Here is a 20650-nt window from a genome sequence, read left to right as displayed (position 1 = left end):
TTACACCTTTTTTTTATCAACATTAAACATAATATTATCAATGTGATTTTTTCTATCATCGGTGTAATATTTTAACCCCTTAATATAAAATATCATTTTTATCCTGAGAGCCTTTCAATATACCTGGAGAATCAATATGGCTTGTCCCTAATATTTAGGTTCTTTGAAGAAGTAGAGTTTCTTTTCATATTTTATGCACTTCTGTGGAATAGACTTATTTCTTGCATATTAATTTACATTGTGCTTGTTTATTTCTACTTTATTATCAGAACTTATCTTTCGTTGACAATTAGTCTCTAATGCCTTTGCTTTATTAATAATAAACTTTTTCCCTTTTAGGAATAAAAAATCAGAATATAATATGGTTAAGAAAGGAGGAGAAGTTCAGAGTATTACCTTGACAATAAAATTGCATAAAGCACATACACACACACACACACACACACACACACACACACACACACACACACACACACACACACACACACAGATTCATGAATTTTACTTTGAGTTGGTCACTAACCAGTGTCAGCTAAATTAATAAATTTAGGAAAAATAGAAAGCTATAATTTATTTGATACGATACAATTCAAATAAGTAACGCTTTTACAGTAATGATGTGATAGAAAAAAAAATTGTGGATTGGCTTCATAAAGCATGGTAACTTTTGTAATAGTTTGCAGCTTAGTCGATAGAATATTAGAAAATTTATAAATGTTTATTTTCTTGTAATGAAAATGTTCTTTTATTATTATTATAAAATATATTGGGACATTTATACTGATAAGTTCGGTTAATATGATATACAAGGAATATAGATAATATTTATATAATGTATGTGTAATGGTGGTATAATTATGTAGAAATAGTTGAAAATAGTATAAGAGAAAATTATCCACTAGCGTAATGCATTACGACTTCTTCGTTACTTGTAATGAGAAAAGATGACATGTAGTTTGCCACTTCTGTCAACACAATGTTTAATCCGACATTGTTCAAAAATATGAATGCCATTTGGTATACTGTAGTTCTCAAATCGAGCTTTTGATCTTCTGCATCCTAACAGGAAGTTTCCGTATATTTTGTGGGAATTGATTGTATATATATATATATATATATATATATATATATATAAACTTATTGTGATTTAACGCTGCTTTATATGACACATTATGAACGTTTATTGCAATTTGTGTGTGTGTGTGGGGGGAAACAACGAAACAACTTTGTCATCTGTCAATGGTTTAGTTCTGGAAGGTGAGTTTGTGTTCTAGTTGATGCTTTTTTTTTCGAGTTATTTGGGACTTTTTACATAATTCCAAAGGATGAATATTGCGATAGATTGATATTCAAGTTCATAAAGTTTTATAAAATAAATTTTGAGATTCCTGGTATGTTGTGAGTTACCCAAACTTGGAACGGATTTGACGCAGATTATAATTTGGTAAGGGTGTTATAGCTTTGCTCCTTAGCCGACTCATAGCTAACATTATTAATGATATGAACCTGAATTTGTGTTGAATCTTATACTATTAAACATACCGTTTTAGGTCCGATTTCAGTTATTATAAAAATGCTTATCTAAACATTCGCTTTCTGTTACTAGAATGTTAACCATGTTTGAATATATAATCCACTTTCTGGCCATCCGGGTCATTTAATTTAATAGGCTATAGATATTTCGTAATAATAGGCGGATAGAACTTATTATAAGTCTTACAATGAATGTACATGCCTATTATTCTACTTTATATTTCTACAGTATGTATTATTATGGACTTCACCAGTTTGTTTATTGAAGATATAGAATCAGAAAATAATCAAGTTGCATATTCTCTAAAGCGTTTATCGCATTACCATGGTAAGCATAAAAAATAGCATATATCCGCATCCAATTCAAAGAACAGAGGAAGAGTTGAAGATGACTAGGGAGCTATTCCATAAGAAATAAGTAGGGTGAAGGAGTATGAAGAATGCCGGAAGAGATAAAAGATTCGTGGTGTGTATGCATTTTTTTATGTGTGACTAGAATAGATAAAATGGAAGCAGTAGTGAATGGAACACTATGAAAGACGAAAGCCCAAATGTGAAGACGAGATCGTTTATAGAGTATAAAGAATATATTCAACAATATCAAGTGAGATAAAAGGAGAAGAAGAGTCAACACAAGTATGCAAGACAAGCCGTCAGATTTGAGGTTTAGAAGGATATATAAAAAAGGAAATGAAAACAAGGTTTAGAAGGTGTAAAGCAAATTGCATAGATGGAGGAAGGGTGAAAGTGATGAAAAGGCGATATCAAACATTAATGGCAAAATGAGAAAAAAAAAAAAGAATGCCATATTTTATGTATAAATCTAGTTGTATATTAAGAATAAGACGAAAATAAGAAAAATGATAATGGGTGGATTCATAGGTCAAAATAAAACTTATATTCAATTAGATAGTTACAATTCATGTCATTACGATGAAGCAGGTATCTATTATACACTATATAAGCAATTATTACTACTATCATTAAAATCTTTTTTAGGTTATAATGATATTTGTACATTGAAGTGAATGCAATCTAATTCGATACAACTCAGTAATAAAGCAAAGTACGACAGAGAAGACTCTAAAAGTTGGACCAAGAGAAAGAGGAATATAGAGAATATGGAATAGAAAGAATCAGTAATAAGTTGCCCTTCTATTGCTTTTGCAGAAAAAATTTTTTGAAGCTTTATTCTCTCACAGTTATTTTTACATATAGCATTAACTAGATGTTTATATAATGAAGTTCTTTGTACAAAAGAGAAATTACAACTAAAATGATAATTGAAGTTTTTTCATCTATCTTATAAAAGTATATATAGAGAGTATAATTAGAACTTCATTTCATTTTCAAATATTCGTTCATTGAGCCTTTAGTAGAATACAACAATTTTATATTAACATGATAATTACTAAAGTAGATGTTTCACGAACATGACTTTGGAATGTTACGTCTGCAGAGTTTGCAAACGAACCTTTATATTTATATATAAAGAAAAAATACATGATTTTTTTTTTGGCATAAGTTCTTTGATTAACAATATGTATAATTTCTGGAAAATCTATTATAATTTGAAAGGAATTCATGTAGATCAATACACGTCATATTTCCTTTAATGCCACACCCCTGAATTGTATGTTTCTTCCTATTTCCCTATATTACTATTATTATATGTTAAATTTTATCTCTACTTTTGACTCCTCTATTAATAATGATAATAATAATAAAAAATGTATCTGCATTTGTTAATTTAACTGTATGTATATATTTATAGTAAAACTAAAATATAAAATAGCATGTAGACAAATATAGTAACTATTATAAACTTTGCCATTTTTCTACTTGATGGTTAAATAAATAACGTCATTTCACGTATGAAATTCGATTTCCTTACTTCCTCCTCTTTCTCCTTCCTATCCTTATTTTTTTTCCCTTTTACAATCAGTACTAGTGATATACATATTGCTAATAAAATAATAATAAAAAAAACAAAGCGGATAAAATTATTAATAAATACATTTGATATTTAATTCCATATATGTATATATATATTGCTTCTTCTTCTTTAAAATATAATAGTTTATATACATTCTACAAGTATGAATAAAGATCTACACTGCCTACGATCATTATGATGATACGCGATTTATACCTGTTTAACACATATCTTACTCTCATTATACAGAGTTTCTTTCTTCATTCTATGCAAGAATAAGATGACATGCATATGTACAATCATAGATTTATTTGCATGTTATGATTTGAAGCTTAAATGTCTGTTGTGTGTTATTACTGTTTGATGTATATCTCCTAATATACAAACTCTGACTTTTTCCCTTTTCCCCTTATTAAACTTTATTTATATAAAATTGAATAAATTATCCCCTATTTTTTTTTTTTTTTTTTTTTTTTTTATTTTATTTTTTTTTCCTCCTGTTCATGTTTGTCTCCTCATTTTTATTTAACTCCATCATTCCAATTATAATTTAAAACCTATCAAACACGCATATAAAGTCACTTCTTATTCTTTTGTTATAAATATACGCATTTATTTTATTTTATTTATGCAAATTTAATTATATATACATATATATATATATATATATAACATATATTATATATTTTTATATATATATATATACCAACAATGATTTCAGATTTAATATCAAGTCAAAAAAGCGAAATAAATGATGTTAAAGAGAATGAACAAGAATTTAAAACTAATTTTTATAATCCATTCGAAGTAAAACATCGTAGAAGAACATCGCGTGCTCAATTTAAAGTGTTGGAAAAGACATTTTTGGATAATCCAAAGCCTAGTGCTCCTATGCGTCGTTGGCTTGCTCAAAAGCTTGCCATGTCTCCTCGTGGTGTTCAAGTCTGGTTTCAAAATCGTAGAGCTAAAGAAAAGAATAAAAAATCGAAAAGACAATCTCCAGAACTATTATCAAATCCATATTCAATGCAATACACTTCTTCACCTTTACTTTCACCCTGTGCTTGCTCTGATTGTTCTATTTTATCAGCTACACCTATCAGTCGAACTTTATCTTATCCTTCCTTCTATCATAGTGATGCCTCTTCTACTACAGCTGGAGAAGAAGAAAATTCTTTATTGCTCATGATGCCTATTGATCATGATAAGCCTCAATGCATGTATGAATATACCCCTATCATGAATAATCAACAAAAGATGCCATTTCACCCAGCTACTTCACCTACTCTTTGGTCTTTGAATGAAGAAGAAGAACCAGCAGGATTCATTGATAATCGTCGATACTCTCACTCAGTTATCGATCATAAATTAGGCCATTCAACTGAGGTAAATAATAAGGAAAAGACCTTTTTTTGTTTGTTTGTTTTAACATTTAAACTAATCTATTATTCTAAATAGCTATTTCGAAGACTTTCTGAACCTATCTTTAACACATATCCAAATTTTAACCTTCCTTTTAATTATTTAACAACAAGACCCACTACCTATTCGCCCATGTAGACATCTTTTGTAATACACAAAGCTTTCTTTTTTCTTTTTTATGCAAATTATGTATATATGTTCTTCGATTTCCTTCTATGCCATTTTTTTTTTTTATGTCCTAAAAAAAAATAATTTATGCTTTGATCGGCCGGTTCTGCTTCTTACTTACTTTCTCTGTGTCTGTCTCTCTCATTCATCAAACAAAAAAGAAAATTACTTTATCTTCAACTCCTCTCTCTTTATGTATATATATTATATATATTTATATGTATACATATTATATTATTTAATCCTCATCAGTAATAAATTATTCTTTACTTTATTAAAAGAATAAATCAGGGGGTATAAAATCTTGTTGATACTGTAACGGCTGTTGTATGGTTGGTTTTGGCAACCAAGACTTTTCTAATGACGGTTTTTTAGCTAATGTCGTCTGTTTCTTTGAAACATGTGTCTTTGCCTTTGCTTTTTTATTGATACGGATTGGAACTGGTTTATTAGTCTCAATGACTTGTGATTGATGCTTTATGAGTACTTCTTGTTCTTCTTTTGTCAATTGCTTGATATATTCTTTATTTTGAGTAACTTTATCTGTAAAAAAAATTTTACGGGTTAAATATGAATCATGAAAAAGATTTCCTCCAACTCCTACTTACCAGGTAATGGATGAACAGTAATGCCCTTTTTCAGTAATTGCTCCAAAAATGCTTCATCCTCAGGTCCAATCAAATTAACTGCTATACCTGAAGTACCAAATCGACCTGTACGTCCCACTCGATGTAAATAAGTCTCAATCTCCCAGGGAAAATCCACATTGATAACTAAATTCACTTTATCAATATCAATTCCACGAGCAATCTAGAAGTTGATATATATTAGTTCAATATCATGACTTCCTCCTTTATATATATTAACTTACCAGGTCACTACAGACAAGAATACGAATTTTGAAATCCCTCATATTTTCCATTACAGTCAATCGTTTTTCTTGTGTTAGACCTGCATGAATAAGTCCAGACTTCCATCCCATTTCATTTAGCCAAGCTGTAAGCTCCATTGATCTCGGAACACTATTCACAAAAATCATACATTGATAAAAGGGAACTTGACTCAACAGTTTTTCAAGAGCTTCAAATTTTGATTTGTAGATTGCCAATTTTGATGTGTTTTCGACTAATATCTTTAAATAGTATTGTTGAACCTCTTTTATTTGCAAAAAAAATAAAATAAAAGTATTATTAGTATTCATTTATAGAAATTATATGCTTCTCCATATATATTTACCAGCTAAAGTAGGGATACCATCTGTCAACTTTACAATTTGGGGTTCTTTCATAAATCCAGATAATGTCTGTAAAAGAGAATCATGAAATGTGGCAGAAAAGGCAACTGTTTGCAAAGTCTTTTTACCCTTGACATTCGAAATAATATACTCAACTTGCGGGAAGAAGGTGTCAGACATAAGTTTGTCTGCTTCATCCAAAACGATCAAACGCAGTTCTGATGTGATAAATTTCTTTGTTGCAATTAAAGCCATCAGTCTTCCTGGAGTGCCGACTACAATTTGACATTTAGATAAATGGTGTAAATCAGCTTGCATAGATAGACCTCCAATAAAGGCATGACAACTTACAGGTGGTTTATAATCAACAGCCAAGAGACGAATGACATCTCGGATTTGAATAGCAATTTCACGAGTAGGAGCCACAATGAGTGCTTGAGTAGACGTCACTTGAGATCGGATAGCTTCAAGCGTAATAACACCAAAGACAACCGTTTTACCCGTACCCGATTTAGCTTGTGCAATCAAATCAACACCAAGTCGACCTAAAGGTATTGCTTTAAGTTGAACAGGAGAAGGTTGATCATATCCAGCTCGTTTAAGACCCTGTAAAAGCTGTTTATTCTGAAGGAGTGCACTGAACTCTACTTTTTCATCAATGGCAACATCATGAGAACGTTTCATGTTGAAGAATAAGTTTGCTTTTTGTATTCGTATTTTGACTCAGCCACTTAAAAGAAAAAATGCAGACAGTAGCGGTGACTTATTTTTTTTTTTTTTCAATTAATAAAAAATAAAAAACTAATCATCCTTCCTATTTTTTTTTTTTTTTTTTTTTTTTAATTAGTTGATCTATTATTAATCTATACAATGGGAAGGTAAAACCAGACATACAAGTTGAAAAGTACCACTTTAACAATTTTTATTTTAGACTTCGCCGTAAGAGAACACATCATGGTATTCGAGATAATTATCGTAAACAACGTACAAGAGCATATACTCGTGATCTTGATCAGATCCATGGTGATTTGAAGCCTGAAAATTATGAAAAGCTGAAGCATCAAGAAATTGATACAGATTTACCCGGTCTTGGTCAACATTACTGTGTTCAGTGTGCGTAAGTGCCCTAAAAAAAAAAAAAGAATACAGACATAATTTGCATATATAATTTTATTAAACATATTATAGTCGTCATTTTATTTCTGAAAATCATTTAACAGAGCATTTGAAGAGTAAATTACACAAAAGAAGACTTAAGAAATTAGAAGAAGAACCATATACACAAGAAGAGGTAAGAGAATGATGAGAGAGTAATAGATAAGGACATTGAAACTAAATATCTGTCTATCTATATCTGTATCTATATCTGTATCTATATCTGTATCTATATACATATACATATAAATATATATATATATACAATTAGGCTGATCGTGCAGCAGGGCTTGGAAAACCAGATAACGGTAAAAGAGGTGGTAGAATTGTGACAGTAACTCAAGATGTGACAATGGAAGAATCATAAGTTATATTTGCTTTATTTTTTTTGTTTGATTTCACTGTAATATATTATATAAAGAAAGCTGGTTTATACTAATTAAAATAAGCTATACCTTTTCAAGGGAAAAGCCTATTTTAGCTTCTTTCTTTTCTTATAAATATTTTGGTTGTTTTATATAAATACACATGATATATAGTTCTCTTTTTTTTTTTTTTCTTTCTTTCCTTTGATTTCGTCAATGGATAACAACAATAGTGGACTAATATCAATTTCACAAAAGATTAAAAAGTTGATGACAATTAAAAAAAAGAAACATAGACAAGAAGAAGAGAATAAGACTGTTTTACATAGAAGACATAGTAGCTATATTTATCAATCAATAAAAGAAGAAGAGGAAGAAAGTAATTGTATTTAAAGAAAAATACGTCCTTTCACAATTACATGATTAATTTTGTTTATACACAGACATTAGTAAAGATAAAAGTGATTTATCAATCGTTATTACTTCAGTGCCCGTTGTATCATCTCCATTGCCACCACCTCCAAGACATCGTTCTACAATAAATCATCATCATGTACAGCATAAGCCATGTTTAAATCGAAGTAATACTTTAGGAAATTATTAATAAACATGATTATATATTTTATTATTATCATTATTTCTTTTGTTTTTCATCTTGAAGATAGTCTTGGATATAATTCTTTACACTAGCTACTACTTCCTCAGAAGAAGTATCTCTTGCATAACAATCTACAAATCGTCCCTTTGGATCTATTAAATAAATAAAGATGGAATGATCCACTAAATAATCATCTTCAGGGGTAACGTTAGGTGGAGTATAAGAATAAACACGGTATGATCTAGCTACTCTTTTCAATTCTTCTGCGTCTCCTATCAGTCCAATCATGTTTGGATGAAAGTCTTGTACATATTCTTTAACTAATTCCTCGGTATCACGTAAGGGGTCAACTGTAATAAAGATAGGGACTACTTCTTTAACTTCTTCCACAACCTCGGCCATTTTGTCTAATTCTTCAGGACAAATATCAGGACAATGTGTAAATCCAAAATAAACCAATGAAAAATGTCCTTGCAGGATTTCCTTAGATGTCATTCGTTTGCCCTGGTTGACATTAAAGAGTTCGAATGGTTCCTGACCAATAGCGGGTCGACCCAGTTTTCGAATCTTATCACGTTCACGTTTAGCACGTAGTGTTTTAAGTTTTTCTTTTTCGTTTTTAAAGTATATTACGAGACCTACAGCTGTTAAACCTAATACAACTGCTGACTTCCAAGTAAAGATCTAAATGGTTAAAAAAAAAAAAAAAAACGAAAGATAAATAGATAAAACAAATGTAGGTTATGATAATTTATTCATACCTTAGGAGAAGAAGAAGAAGAAGAAGGGGATCTCTGTGTAGAAGAATAATGACGTTTATTTTTTAATTGTGTTTGATATGCTCTATTTGTATTAGTTGTTAATGTCAACCATCTCTTTGTTGTTAATGTTACTTGTGGCTACCATATAAAACATTAGTTTTAAATAGCATTTCAATTTAATCTTACTTTAGTTGAACATTGTTTTGCGAGAATCGGTTTTGTTAATTTCGTTAATAGTGACATTTATTTCTTTTTCTTAAAAAAAAAAAAAAAAAAAAAAAAAAAAAAAAAAAAAGTTTGCATACTATACGTGCGGGGGGGTATATAATGTGTGGAGAATAAAAAAATTCAGTTTCTTTTTTTTCCTTTTTTTTTTTGTTGTGTGTGAAATCTTGCTTTTCTTTAATGATAATAATAATAAGCCTTTATTATTTATCAAGTCAAATGTCTTTTAGTTATTAACTGAACCAATGAAAAGCTTCTATTTGACTTGTACTTGTAAATTATGTATGTTTATATAAAAAAAATCGAGGTGTAACAGATTGTAAATATTTCAACCCCCCTTTTTTAAAAATGTTTATTTCTCTCCTTCTTTATTGCACATTTTAAATAATATTTCATTATCTTTTTTTCTTATAAAAAAAAAAAGAAAAAAAAAAAAGAAAGAAAGAAATATTAAAATTAATAGCATTTACTCTTTCTTTACTTGAAGAAAAGAGGAAGGAAAGATCATTGTTATAAAAATGGTAGATCTAAAGTCGAAATCTGAATTCAATGTACAATGTGAAAATAATACCTCAATAAAACAAAAACAACTAAATAGGCCTAGATTAGGTTTTCTTCATTCTGCCTGGACAACCTCTGACTTACTTCATCAAGATTCAAGTTTTAGTTGTATTTCACCATCTTCATCGGATCATAGTGAAAATGATATCACAAATTCATATAAAATTCAATTGTCTCAACTTCATTTATCGGCGGAGCAAGATGAAATACTGATAGAAATTCGTCGTATGATTTATATCGCTGATTTTCTTTGCTTATTCGAGTCACTTATTGAATTTATTATTATCATTTATTCTTTACCTTGGCTTGTTGATGATTGGATGGATTGGTTGCCTTATATTATCTTACCTGGTTACACTTTCTGGTGGTTATTCATGATTGTTATTTTAAATAATAAATCAACACCACTTCATTTATATTTAAACTGGGCTACAGCAAGTGCCCTTATCATGGCTACTACTAATCTTTATCTTGCAACTTCTTTACCTCTTCCTACACCTGTACGATTCTCTTCTTTAATTCAACCAGGACGTATCTTACTTATCGCTTTATCTATCTTGACTACTCTTTTGTTTAGATTTGCTAATCGTCTTCTTATCGCTAATCAAACTAAAACGGTTAGACTCAATCATACTTTAGTCAATGAACAAGCTAGACTTCAATACTTTGTAGATCAGTGTACTGAAGCATTTCATGAACACCAACTTGCCTTTTTGACAACTGTGTCACAGGAAATACAAGATGTAGCATTAATGGTCATCACAACCCTTGAACAATTTTCTCCTACTTCTATTTTATCTTCAGGTACTAATACAACACATGAATTACTAAATGCTTGCTCTTTAGCAGTTCCTATTGCTAGTATTTCAGCAATTGGTGTCATGATTCGACAAGTATGTCATATTAGTTCTCATTTGCATCTACTATCCGCTTTAACAGCTCAAGCATGGTCAAAGAGTCGACAAAACAATAATATACAACCATCATTACCTGAATTAAAACTGAATGAATTTGATATTGGTGAATTACTTCAAAATGTTGGTGATGCTTTAGCTGGTGTAGCATCCAAGTTGAATGTCAAGTTTGTTATTTACCACTATGATAATAGTTTACATCATACGTCAGTTATAGGTGATGAAGGAGCCATTCGACATGCTTTGTTAAATGTAATATATAATATAATGTAATATGTGTATAGTGTAATCAAATAAGATTACAATGATTTAACTGTATTTATTTTATTTTTATTTTTACTTTTACTTTTTCATTAGCATTTACGTAATGTGCTTGAATGCTGCGCACCAAGTACTTGCATTGAAGTCGGCTTGAATGTAACACCAAATAGAACAAAGAGAGAAAAGAAGTGTAAAATTACATTCTATATTACTCACACAAGCTCTGCTTCAAATACGGATGATCCTTCGCTTTTGCCCAATGCTAATTTGACAGCAGAATTGATATCCTATATTCATGCTACTTCATCTATACAACAAATCAATGAAGAGAAAACTGAATTTGAATTTTCAGTTGAATTGGATTATGGCGCCCAGAATGAAGATAATAGGACAATATTTGAATTAGATGACAATAATAAGAGTACGACTTTATTAAAACAATATTATTCAAATATTCAATTTTCTAATGAACCCAGTCTAAAAGAGCTAGGAGAGTTTATAAAATGCTTAAAAGGATTAAAGATGGTCTTACATGCGACAGAAAAATCTATCTTTGCCAAGCATTTAACAAGCTGTTTAGCTAGTTGGAATACGGATATTAGTCATGTACCTATTACAGACCAAAAACAGTCATTAAAGAAAGAGCCTAAAAGTCATGCAGAATCATCTAATCCACTACTACGAACAGCAGGTCCTATTCCTCCAACTGTTCCAACTCCATTGATTGAAGAAGAACAAATACATGCTATCCCGCCTGCTTTTATTCTTATTGACGATCATCTCCCCACACTTGAACGTAAACTTTCTGAATTTCGTTCTCAACCCCCTGCTTCAGCCTATGTCCTTCAACAAGCTGTTCATCATGGTCGTCGTCATAAGAAATCTTCACCCCATAATTTTTTTCATCATGGTTCCTCTGCCATTATTTATTTTAGTTCATTATCCCATTATAAAGCTGTTCGAGATCTGATTCAATGTTTTGTCTTATCATCTTCATCTCCACATCCTTTTAGTATGCCACGTGTTGTCGTTGTGCCTAAACCAGCGGGTCCTCGACGATTCTTGACTGCACTTCATACAGTTTGGCATCATGCAGTCGTTCAGCCTCATTTTTGTGCCATTGCGACCTCACCATTAAGTCCCATTCCACCTATTCTAAATCAAATCATTCAAAATAGTCCCCGTGGATCACCACCAGCACCAGCACCAGAGCAACACTTTATACGCAGAGAACAGGGAAATAGTCATTATTTTGGTGTTCGAAGACGATCATCACAACAACATGATCAGGACTATTTTGTAATCACAAATTCGGGAAATAATTCTTCGTTAATGAATGCTTTGTCTAGTAACACAGCAGTTATGACGGAAGAAACGGTAACCAATATAGAGAAGACGATAGCTGAAAAGGTAGTCGAAACTGGACTACAAACGACTGAAGCAGTTGATAATAAACCTTCAATCACCAACACTATGGATGAGATACCAGTAGCACCGAAAAAGAAAACTATATCAAAAATGATGACCAATTTTAAACTAAATAAAAAGAAAAAGAAGGTAAAGGGAACACCTTTTACAGATGTCATCAGTCCGCCTATCAATGTTTTGATTGTAGAAGGTATAATAGAAAGAAAAAAAGAGAAAGAGAAAGAGAAAGAAAAAGAAAAAGAGAGAGAGAGAGAGAAAAGTATATATTTATATATTTGCAGAGGAATATTAATCATATACATATACACATATATAGATAACATTATTAACCAAGCCATTTTATCTACTTGGATGAAGAAGCATCAAATCAAGTTTTCTGTTGCAAGTAATGGAAAAGAAGCAGTGGATAAATGGAAAATAGGTGGATTTCATTTAATATTAGTAAATAGAATAACAATAATTCAAGTTTTCTTTCTTTCTTTTTTTTTTTTAAACTTTTATACTATTATAGATGGATATTCAACTTCCAGTCATGGATGGTATTGAAGCAACCAAAATGATTCGTTCTATTGAAAAAGAACAAAAAATTGGTGTCTTACCTACCTCCTTTCGTCAACAACGAGGTTCAGAAGAAAGTTTAGAAAGCTCTCATGAAGAAGAAGAAGATTATAAAATATCCGTATTTCGATCACCTGTCATTATTGTTGCTTTAACAGCATCCTCACTAGAATCCGATCGACATGCTGCTTTAGCGGCAGGATGTAATGATTTCTTAACAAAGCCTGTAAGTCTTGAATGGCTGGAGAAAAAGATTATTGAATGGGGATGTATGCAAGCATTAATTGATTTTGAAGGATGGCGACGATGGAAAAAGTCAATTCATAATAACAGTGATAATAAGATAGCAAAACCTCAACAGCATGTGACAGCAACGAAAAAACCAACAGAAGAACCTAAGAATGAACAAAGATCTACAACTCAACAAGGACTCTTATTACCTGGTATAGGGCATTTAGTAAAAGCAAGACGGTCTGATGGGAATAAAAAGATGAGTCGATCTGTAATTGCCTTAAAGACTTCTAAAAGTGATTCTGATACCCCACAATGTAATAATAATGCAAAGTTAAGCAGTGATCATCATCATAGTAGACTAGCATCAACTAGTGATACAACAACAGCTATAAGTAAGAAATAACTTTCTTAAATACCCTTCCCCTCTTTCTTTCTTTCTTTCTTTTTTTTTCGAAATTATATATAAATAAATGAAAAAAGAAAAATTATTATGTAATGTTTACAGTGATAAATGTAAGGGATTTACTTTTTTCTCCTCTATAATAAATGCAGTTTTAAATCTAGCATACTCATCATGTATAAAAGTGTCACGACTTTTATTTAAAACAACCATCATTTCCCTTGAAAGTTTAAAGAAAAAAAAACTACTACTACTTGAATGAAGTTTCTCTTTTTTTTTTTGTTTTAGATAAAAAGCCAAGACTTTCTTAGATATGATGATGTATGCTTATTCTTATTATTATAATCAACCAATGAAAAGGCTTTATTTTGTGTAAAATCTCACAAAATAACAATGGTAGTTGTCATATTGGACATTACCTATCATTTATTAGAGGGAAAAAAAAATAGGATCGTCATTAAGATATACACATGTCTACAATTTCATTGTTTATCAACACACTATACTATTACCATGGTGAATCAGGAACAATGAATTCCAATCCCGACATTTTTTATGCAATTTTTTTTTTTTTTTTAAATTCAACAATAAAACCCTTTCATGATGACTTAAAACCTTTCCCCCCAAGTCTATTGTAATGACCTTTTTTTTTTGGTGATATCACAATTTCTTTTTTTTTTTTTAATTAATTTATTAATAAAAAAAAGTTATATAAAGGTAATCTTAAAAAAAAATAGAGTTTTAAAAAATTAGATACATAAAAAAAAAAAAATGAACTTTGATTCTACTTTTATAAGACAAGCCATCAATGATACAAAATTATTAAATATTCTAGGCTTAGAAGAAGAAGAAGAAAAAGAACAAGAGCAACCGTTAGTTGTATTTGATGATTGGGAAAATACATTGACAAAAGAAGAAGATAAAAAAGTGACAGCAAATAAAAAACGAAAACAAGAGGAAGTTGACGATCTGTTTGCTAAGCTGGATTTTATTAATATTGTAGAACCAGAAGAAGAAGACGATAATCTAAACATAAAAGAGCCCCTACTATTTTATTTGGCAACAGCAACAAATTCTTGAAAATCATGTATTATATGTATTTATTCGAAGAGAAAAAAAAAAGGGAATAGTCCTATTAGCAACAAATTAAAACACATAAAGCTCATTTTTCTCTTTCTTGCATTGTTATATAAATTTGCATTTAAAATCAATTATATTTGGTATATAAATAAATAAATAAATAAATATTTTTTTTTAATTGCTATTGATTATGACTTGTCGACGAGCATCAATTGCATGCATATCGGGGACTCCTAATTCAGCCTATACAATATCATACTATAAGTCTTTTTTTTTCTTTGTTTAATTTATTTAAAAAAAAAATTAAAAAATTAAAAAATAAACAAACCTTGGATGAAACATTCTCTTCTTGTTTCGCTTCTTCTAATAAACTAACTTCTTCACCACATTGATAAAATCCACATTTTTGCTTTTTATATGTTAAATAGTGGCATTACTTCAATTTATATATATATATTTATACATACTTGAGCCCAACTAGATCCACATCTCCAGCAGAAACGATATCCACATAATAAACAATCCACTCGATTACATCCTTCATCTCGATTGATCATGACTGAGCAATTGGGACAGGGTCTCCTATTTATTATAAATACATGCCAGTCAGCAAATATGAGTTGTAGGTACACAAATTATGTTATATTTACGTATGATTTAATTTCCATTGAATTGTCTCTGCAAGCTCATTATGGCAATTCTTTTTTAGTTTTAACTTTAAATTTTCTAAACAACTTGTACCTAAATGAGCCATTTCACCACATTGTAAACATATTTTATCACCGCAGTGTGAACTTTTAAGATATTAATATTATGATTAACATATATATATATACACATATATCTTACCATGTTTCTATGGGAAAATTAGCAATATGCCAAAACTGAGTTTGCTTCCATGCTTCCGGTATGACTTCTAAAGCTACCAACTGTTTTGAAATAGATGAAGATCTTTCATACAATTCCATATTATAATAATCTATCTTTCTAACAATCTTGCAAAGAATTGGAATAATTTGATTATAAATACCTTGAATACGGCCAATACGAAAGGAAGATCCACCTTTTTGACAAGCAGTCAAGAATGTCATGAGTGTTTCATCCACTAATTGAGTTAGATTTGGATTATTTTTTATAGATTTTGAAAAACCATTTAAATCACTCGCAATTTGTTCTAAACGACTAATGAGGAGAAGAGATAGAGGTTAATTAAAAAAAAAAAGGTTGTATACTCTTTTGTCTCTATTTTAACTATGAATTTACCTTTCCCGTGATAGACTCGCACTTTTTCTAGGTGATTGACATGGTGCAACAGGGGCTTGACAAGTATTGCAATAACGAGAAAAAGGACGATAAGGCTGATTATATTTATTGTATTTTTCAATAATATCTGATGAAACATATCTACTCCATTCATTTTGACTAATTACTTCCTGACAAACTTAGAAAAAAAAAAGTTAATAGAGAAAAAGGGGGAAAAAAGAGAGAAAGAGAGATGATTCATACCTGGACATTTAATACGAGTAACACCTAAACCCCAAGACTGGTTTACTGTTTCTTCAATATATCTAATAAATATGTATATATTGTAACGAAATGGTGAATCTACTATTTACATGTATATTTTTATCTAATTTACCTTGAAAAACATTCTTTACAGAATTGATCACGACAAGTCTCCAAGCATAAATTATAAGTTTGATCAAGACAAATCGAACATCTTTGTAACCAAAAATACATGTTATTCATTTCATCTTCAACTAACATATGACTATCCTGACTTATAGTTGCGTTATTATTATTAGTCGCAAGACCTTTATTTCCTTTTGTTGTTTGTTGTTGTTGAGGATGGTGGTGATAATGATGAGATGAAATAAGTTTATAAATCCAACCAATGATAAAAGATAAAAATCTTAGAAAGATAGCAGGCATTAAAAGGGTTGGATAAAATACATAAAATAAGGGAAGACAATAACAAAATAATAAATTAGCAATATTGTATTTTAAAAATAGTTCTTTTGTTTGTGGAGAAATCCAATTCATGAACTTGTTTTCTGATATTCTTGGACTGTTGTTATCATTCATAATAAATTAAAAAAATAAAATAAATAAAGAAAATAGAGAAAAAAAAAGGAAAGAAAGAAAGAAAGGAAACAAGAAAAATAATAGAATTTATACTACAGGATTTTTTTTCTTGCTGCTATATGCGGATTTTCAAAAAAAAAAAATCATTATAGATGTTTGTGAATTGGCTGCTGTCCTTGTACTTGTATAATTTGCATTTGATTAGCATTTTATTGGTACTGGTTTTATTATTATTATGCTTCTTCTGTAATTAACTAGATAAATGTTAACTTGAAAAAAAAAGAAAGGAAACCAACCCCCACAAATAATGAATAAAAGTAACTAAAAAAGATAAAGTTTATAGATCTATACTTTACAGCTAGATGTGATAACTTAGCAAAATTTAAATTTCTTGGAGTAGTATAGTTCTTTCTAAAACGTATATTATTATTTTTTTTTTGTTTGACGAAAATACTTTTAATAATAAAGAATATAGGTATAAATAACAAGAGTTTATATCTTGAATCAAATTCAGGCCTGTGAATTTGGGAGGTATTGTCTTGAATAAGATACCGACCCTGCATAATACTACACTCAACAAGAATATCTAATTAAATAATGCTCTTTATAGAGTTATGAATCCCCATGACCTGTGTGGTTACTTTTCTAATCTAGTTTGGTGTTTCGTGAAAGGCTCTCATCAATAAAACGAGACTATTATTATTTTATAAGAGTAAAGTCGAATTTTTTTTTCGTAAAGTGTTGACGGTATATCTATAAGAATATTATTAGACTAAATAAATCAGACAAGAATCAATTGAAGGTAAAAGAATACCTTATCAATAGCTTCCTATGCCAATATTTTATCATTGTTAGTATTAAAATGAATGTATTATTTGTCTTGATTATTTATTCTTCTTTATTTCTTTTAATATGCAGCTCGGTTAAAAAAAAAATTACAAATTTAATATGAAACTTCTTTCCCACTCCCCTCCCCCACAGTTTAGTATAAATGTATAATTTTAGGTTTTTTTTTCACATTGTTAATTTCTTAGAAATATATCTAAAAAGCTTGAATGTCTAGCATGCAACTGTTGGTAGATCCGCAGCTGCTCATGGTGTTAAACATCACAAAATACCACGAATAAAAGAAAACACATTTGCTAATATATACAGTAGGAATTAAAGTTGATTATAAGATAACTCTGTCCCGCTTGTAGAAAGAGTATGAAAATATAAATAATTATTAGTTCAATTTTGATAGTAAAGGACTTGGCCAGTATTCCATATATACATTTATATTTATATTGATATTTATATTTATTTATACAGTCTTTATAATTGATTTCTAGTATGTTAAGCTAGTTAATATCTTTATCAGTTTGAAGAATTTATATATTTCGTTACTTTTTAAAAGATTTGATTCTTTACATAATAATGTTATTTCAATTAAAATTAAGCTTAATATTACGAATATTTGCATCTGTTTGATTGATTTATATACAGCCTTTTCTTCTTTTTCATCTTCTTCATTTTATACTAGATGATGCTGATCAGTTTAATTGACGAGGTTTGTCAATTCCTATTGTATTCATTATCTTTTCAAGTTGTGAGAAGTAATAGTAACAATCTTTAAATTAAGCCAAGAAATAAAATATAAAGCCTTCATCCTTAGTCACTCTTATTCCTCGATTTACCTTTGCTTAATTCCACAAAAAAATGAATAAAGTGTGTGCTATTTATCCTTATCTTTATAAATTTTGAATTGAACTGCTTTGTATTTATATTCTTTAAAAATTAGATTCAATCTTCCGGGTTTTTGCTAATATATTCAATCGAGTATTATCATATCATATACACATACATATAAATGCTCCCTTTTTTTTTCTCTCTCTCTCTTTTTACATTCTTTTATTCGCAATGTTATATAGCTAGCAAAAAAAAAAAAGGATCATGATTGACGTATATTCTCAGACATAAAAGTTACATCATAATTTCAATAAATAAATAAAAGTTAAATAATAAGCTGTCAAATAAAAAAAAAACATTATGTAAGATCTTGATATTCTGTATAATAATATATATCATTACTTTTGTATGTAATTTATCATTATCCTTTCTTTTTTTAAACTTGTATAAAATAAAAAAAAAAAAGAGAAAATACATAATAATCACAACAAAAAAAAAGAGGTTTTAAAATCATATCATGATGTAATTGTCTTTTTTTTTTTTTTTTTTTTTTTTTTTTTTTTTTTTTTTTACCAAAAATGTTATATTTGAATAAAATGTACAACAAACTTTTTTATTTTATTTTTTTATATAAACATTTTCCTGTATAATAGAATATGCATGTATGTGTGTGTGTATGTATGTATGTGTGTATGTATGTATGTATAGCTTTCTTCTCCATTGAGGAGACAGAGACAGAGAGAGAAAGAAAAGGAGAAGAAAGAGGAAAAAGGTCTGTACAAATTAGATATACGTATATAATATATTTGTATACATAGTTAAGAGGCAAATAAACGAAATGTAATGCCAAAAAAAAAGAAGAAGAAAATATATACAATTCTTATTATTTAATAAAACTCATTTAATGACATGGTATTTGTTGGTATTTGAGTATATTGCGGTTGAAATGTAGTTGCATTAGGACGATACATAGAGTCATTACCATTTATCTGTTGTTGTGATATGACTGTATTATTGTCTATGTTATTTCGTTTTTTACTGGCCGCTTCTCTTGCTTTCTTTTGTCTACGCCATTCTTTTCTCATTTCTTTAAATTCAGAAGGATGTCGTTTAGGCCCCTAATAATGATAATGAAAAAGTTGTGTGTTAATAAATACAGATCACATACACATATTATACATCTAAATTTTTACTTACATGTTTTTGCATACTGACATGAGCATTAAGATGATTTAAAGTACCATATGCTTTACTGCATCCTGGCCAATTACAATGATATAATCTTTCAATCTCATCATAACGACGTCGTGGTCTTTTCTTTTGGTTTGTACCAGGGATAGCTACAAAGGAATAAACCTTCTCTGAACTATTTGATAATTGTCGAGGTCTTGTTGTTTGTTGATGTGATTGATTCATAGAATAAGGATTGTTAGTATAATATTGAGTGGTATTATTATGATAATTTGATTGACTAATAGCTGCTGCTGCTGCTGCTATCATGGCTGCAGTAGGATCTACAGATGTTGTTGGATTTAATTGATACATGTTTGGATTGATAGACATTATATCATTATTTGTAGTGGTAGGAAATGAAGATTGAGCCCCTGCTGTTGTTGTTGTTGTTGTTGCTGCTGCTGCTGCTGCTGTTTCTGCTGCTGCCGTTGTTGTTGTAGTAGTAGTAGTAGTAGCAGCAGCAGCAGCAGCAGCAGCAGCACTATTAGGATCCATTAATACTTCTGTAGTTACAGTATTATTCTGATTGTTATTATGATGACTATTGGTAGTATTATTTGGAATCAGGTTTGTAGATGTTACAGGATAAGTGATTGTGTTCTCATCATTATCATAATAAATAGGTTGTTGTTGTTGTTGTTGAACAGATGCTATATTTGAAGGATTAGCGGTGATGGTGGTGGTAGGGTAATTCATACGCATTGTAGAAACTCCTTCTTCGGCTATTGTTGTAGTGTTATTGTTTGTCAAGTGTTGCTTTTTATCAGATGGTAATAACTGAGAAAGAGGCGGTAAAGAAGGCAATTCTAATGGTTGAAAGAAAGCAGCAGC

General features: G+C 29.7%; 7 protein-coding genes across 7 annotated transcripts; 3 read left to right on the top strand and 4 right to left on the bottom strand.

The window, feature by feature from the left end:
• Positions 1-4093: 4093 nt before the first annotated feature.
• Positions 4094-5240, top strand: BX663DRAFT_477965 (uncharacterized protein). Its single transcript, XM_051524293.1, has 2 exons — positions 4094-4855; positions 4928-5240. The coding sequence occupies exons 1-2, from the start codon at positions 4181-4183 to the stop codon at positions 5027-5029; spliced, it is 777 nt and encodes a 258-aa protein (XP_051379677.1). The 5' UTR covers positions 4094-4180; the 3' UTR covers positions 5030-5240.
• A 419-nt stretch (positions 5241-5659) lies between these two features.
• BX663DRAFT_440714 (P-loop containing nucleoside triphosphate hydrolase protein) lies at positions 5660-6977 on the bottom strand (the record flags this gene model as incomplete). Its single annotated transcript, XM_051523412.1, has 3 exons — positions 5660-5869; positions 5931-6214; positions 6296-6977. 3 exons carry the CDS (start codon positions 6975-6977, stop codon positions 5660-5662), a joined length of 1176 nt encoding a protein of 391 aa, XP_051379676.1.
• A 167-nt stretch (positions 6978-7144) lies between these two features.
• BX663DRAFT_520045 (uncharacterized protein) lies at positions 7145-8019 on the top strand. The gene is made up of 4 exons (XM_051529067.1): positions 7145-7171; positions 7225-7410; positions 7482-7584; positions 7720-8019. The coding sequence occupies exons 1-4, from the start codon at positions 7164-7166 to the stop codon at positions 7813-7815; spliced, it is 393 nt and encodes a 130-aa protein (XP_051379675.1). The 5' UTR covers positions 7145-7163; the 3' UTR covers positions 7816-8019.
• BX663DRAFT_520043 (SCO1/SenC-domain-containing protein) lies at positions 7995-9440 on the bottom strand. The gene is made up of 3 exons (XM_051529066.1): positions 9359-9440; positions 9173-9310; positions 7995-9095 (listed from the first exon to the last, which is right to left on the bottom strand). Exons 1-3 carry the CDS (start codon positions 9413-9415, stop codon positions 8448-8450), a joined length of 843 nt encoding a protein of 280 aa, XP_051379674.1. The 5' UTR covers positions 9416-9440; the 3' UTR covers positions 7995-8447.
• Positions 9441-9915: 475 nt separating this feature from the next.
• BX663DRAFT_440604 (uncharacterized protein) lies at positions 9916-13756 on the top strand (the record flags this gene model as incomplete). Its single annotated transcript, XM_051523403.1, has 4 exons — positions 9916-11124; positions 11230-12751; positions 12878-12963; positions 13073-13756. 4 exons carry the CDS (start codon positions 9916-9918, stop codon positions 13754-13756), a joined length of 3501 nt encoding a protein of 1166 aa, XP_051379673.1.
• A 1158-nt stretch (positions 13757-14914) lies between these two features.
• Positions 14915-16965, bottom strand: BX663DRAFT_520030 (uncharacterized protein). The gene is made up of 6 exons (XM_051529065.1): positions 16473-16965; positions 16340-16401; positions 16097-16274; positions 15683-16015; positions 15484-15627; positions 14915-15415 (listed from the first exon to the last, which is right to left on the bottom strand). Exons 1-6 carry the CDS (start codon positions 16916-16918, stop codon positions 15277-15279), a joined length of 1302 nt encoding a protein of 433 aa, XP_051379672.1. The 5' UTR covers positions 16919-16965; the 3' UTR covers positions 14915-15276.
• Positions 16966-19473: 2508 nt separating this feature from the next.
• BX663DRAFT_440625 (uncharacterized protein) lies at positions 19474-20002 on the bottom strand (the record flags this gene model as incomplete). The annotated part of the gene is made up of 2 exons (XM_051523405.1): positions 19474-19704; positions 19784-20002. 2 exons carry the CDS (start codon positions 20000-20002, stop codon positions 19474-19476), a joined length of 450 nt encoding a protein of 149 aa, XP_051379671.1.
• Positions 20003-20650: the final 648 nt, after the last annotated feature.

This window comes from Cokeromyces recurvatus, assembly GCF_025118155.1.
Source record: "Cokeromyces recurvatus strain NRRL 2243 chromosome Unknown BX663scaffold_28, whole genome shotgun sequence".
Lineage (NCBI taxonomy): Eukaryota > Fungi > Mucoromycota > Mucoromycetes > Mucorales > Mucoraceae > Cokeromyces > Cokeromyces recurvatus.
The sequence above is the reverse complement of the archived record's forward strand: the minus strand, read 5'-3'. Positions and strand labels throughout refer to the sequence as shown.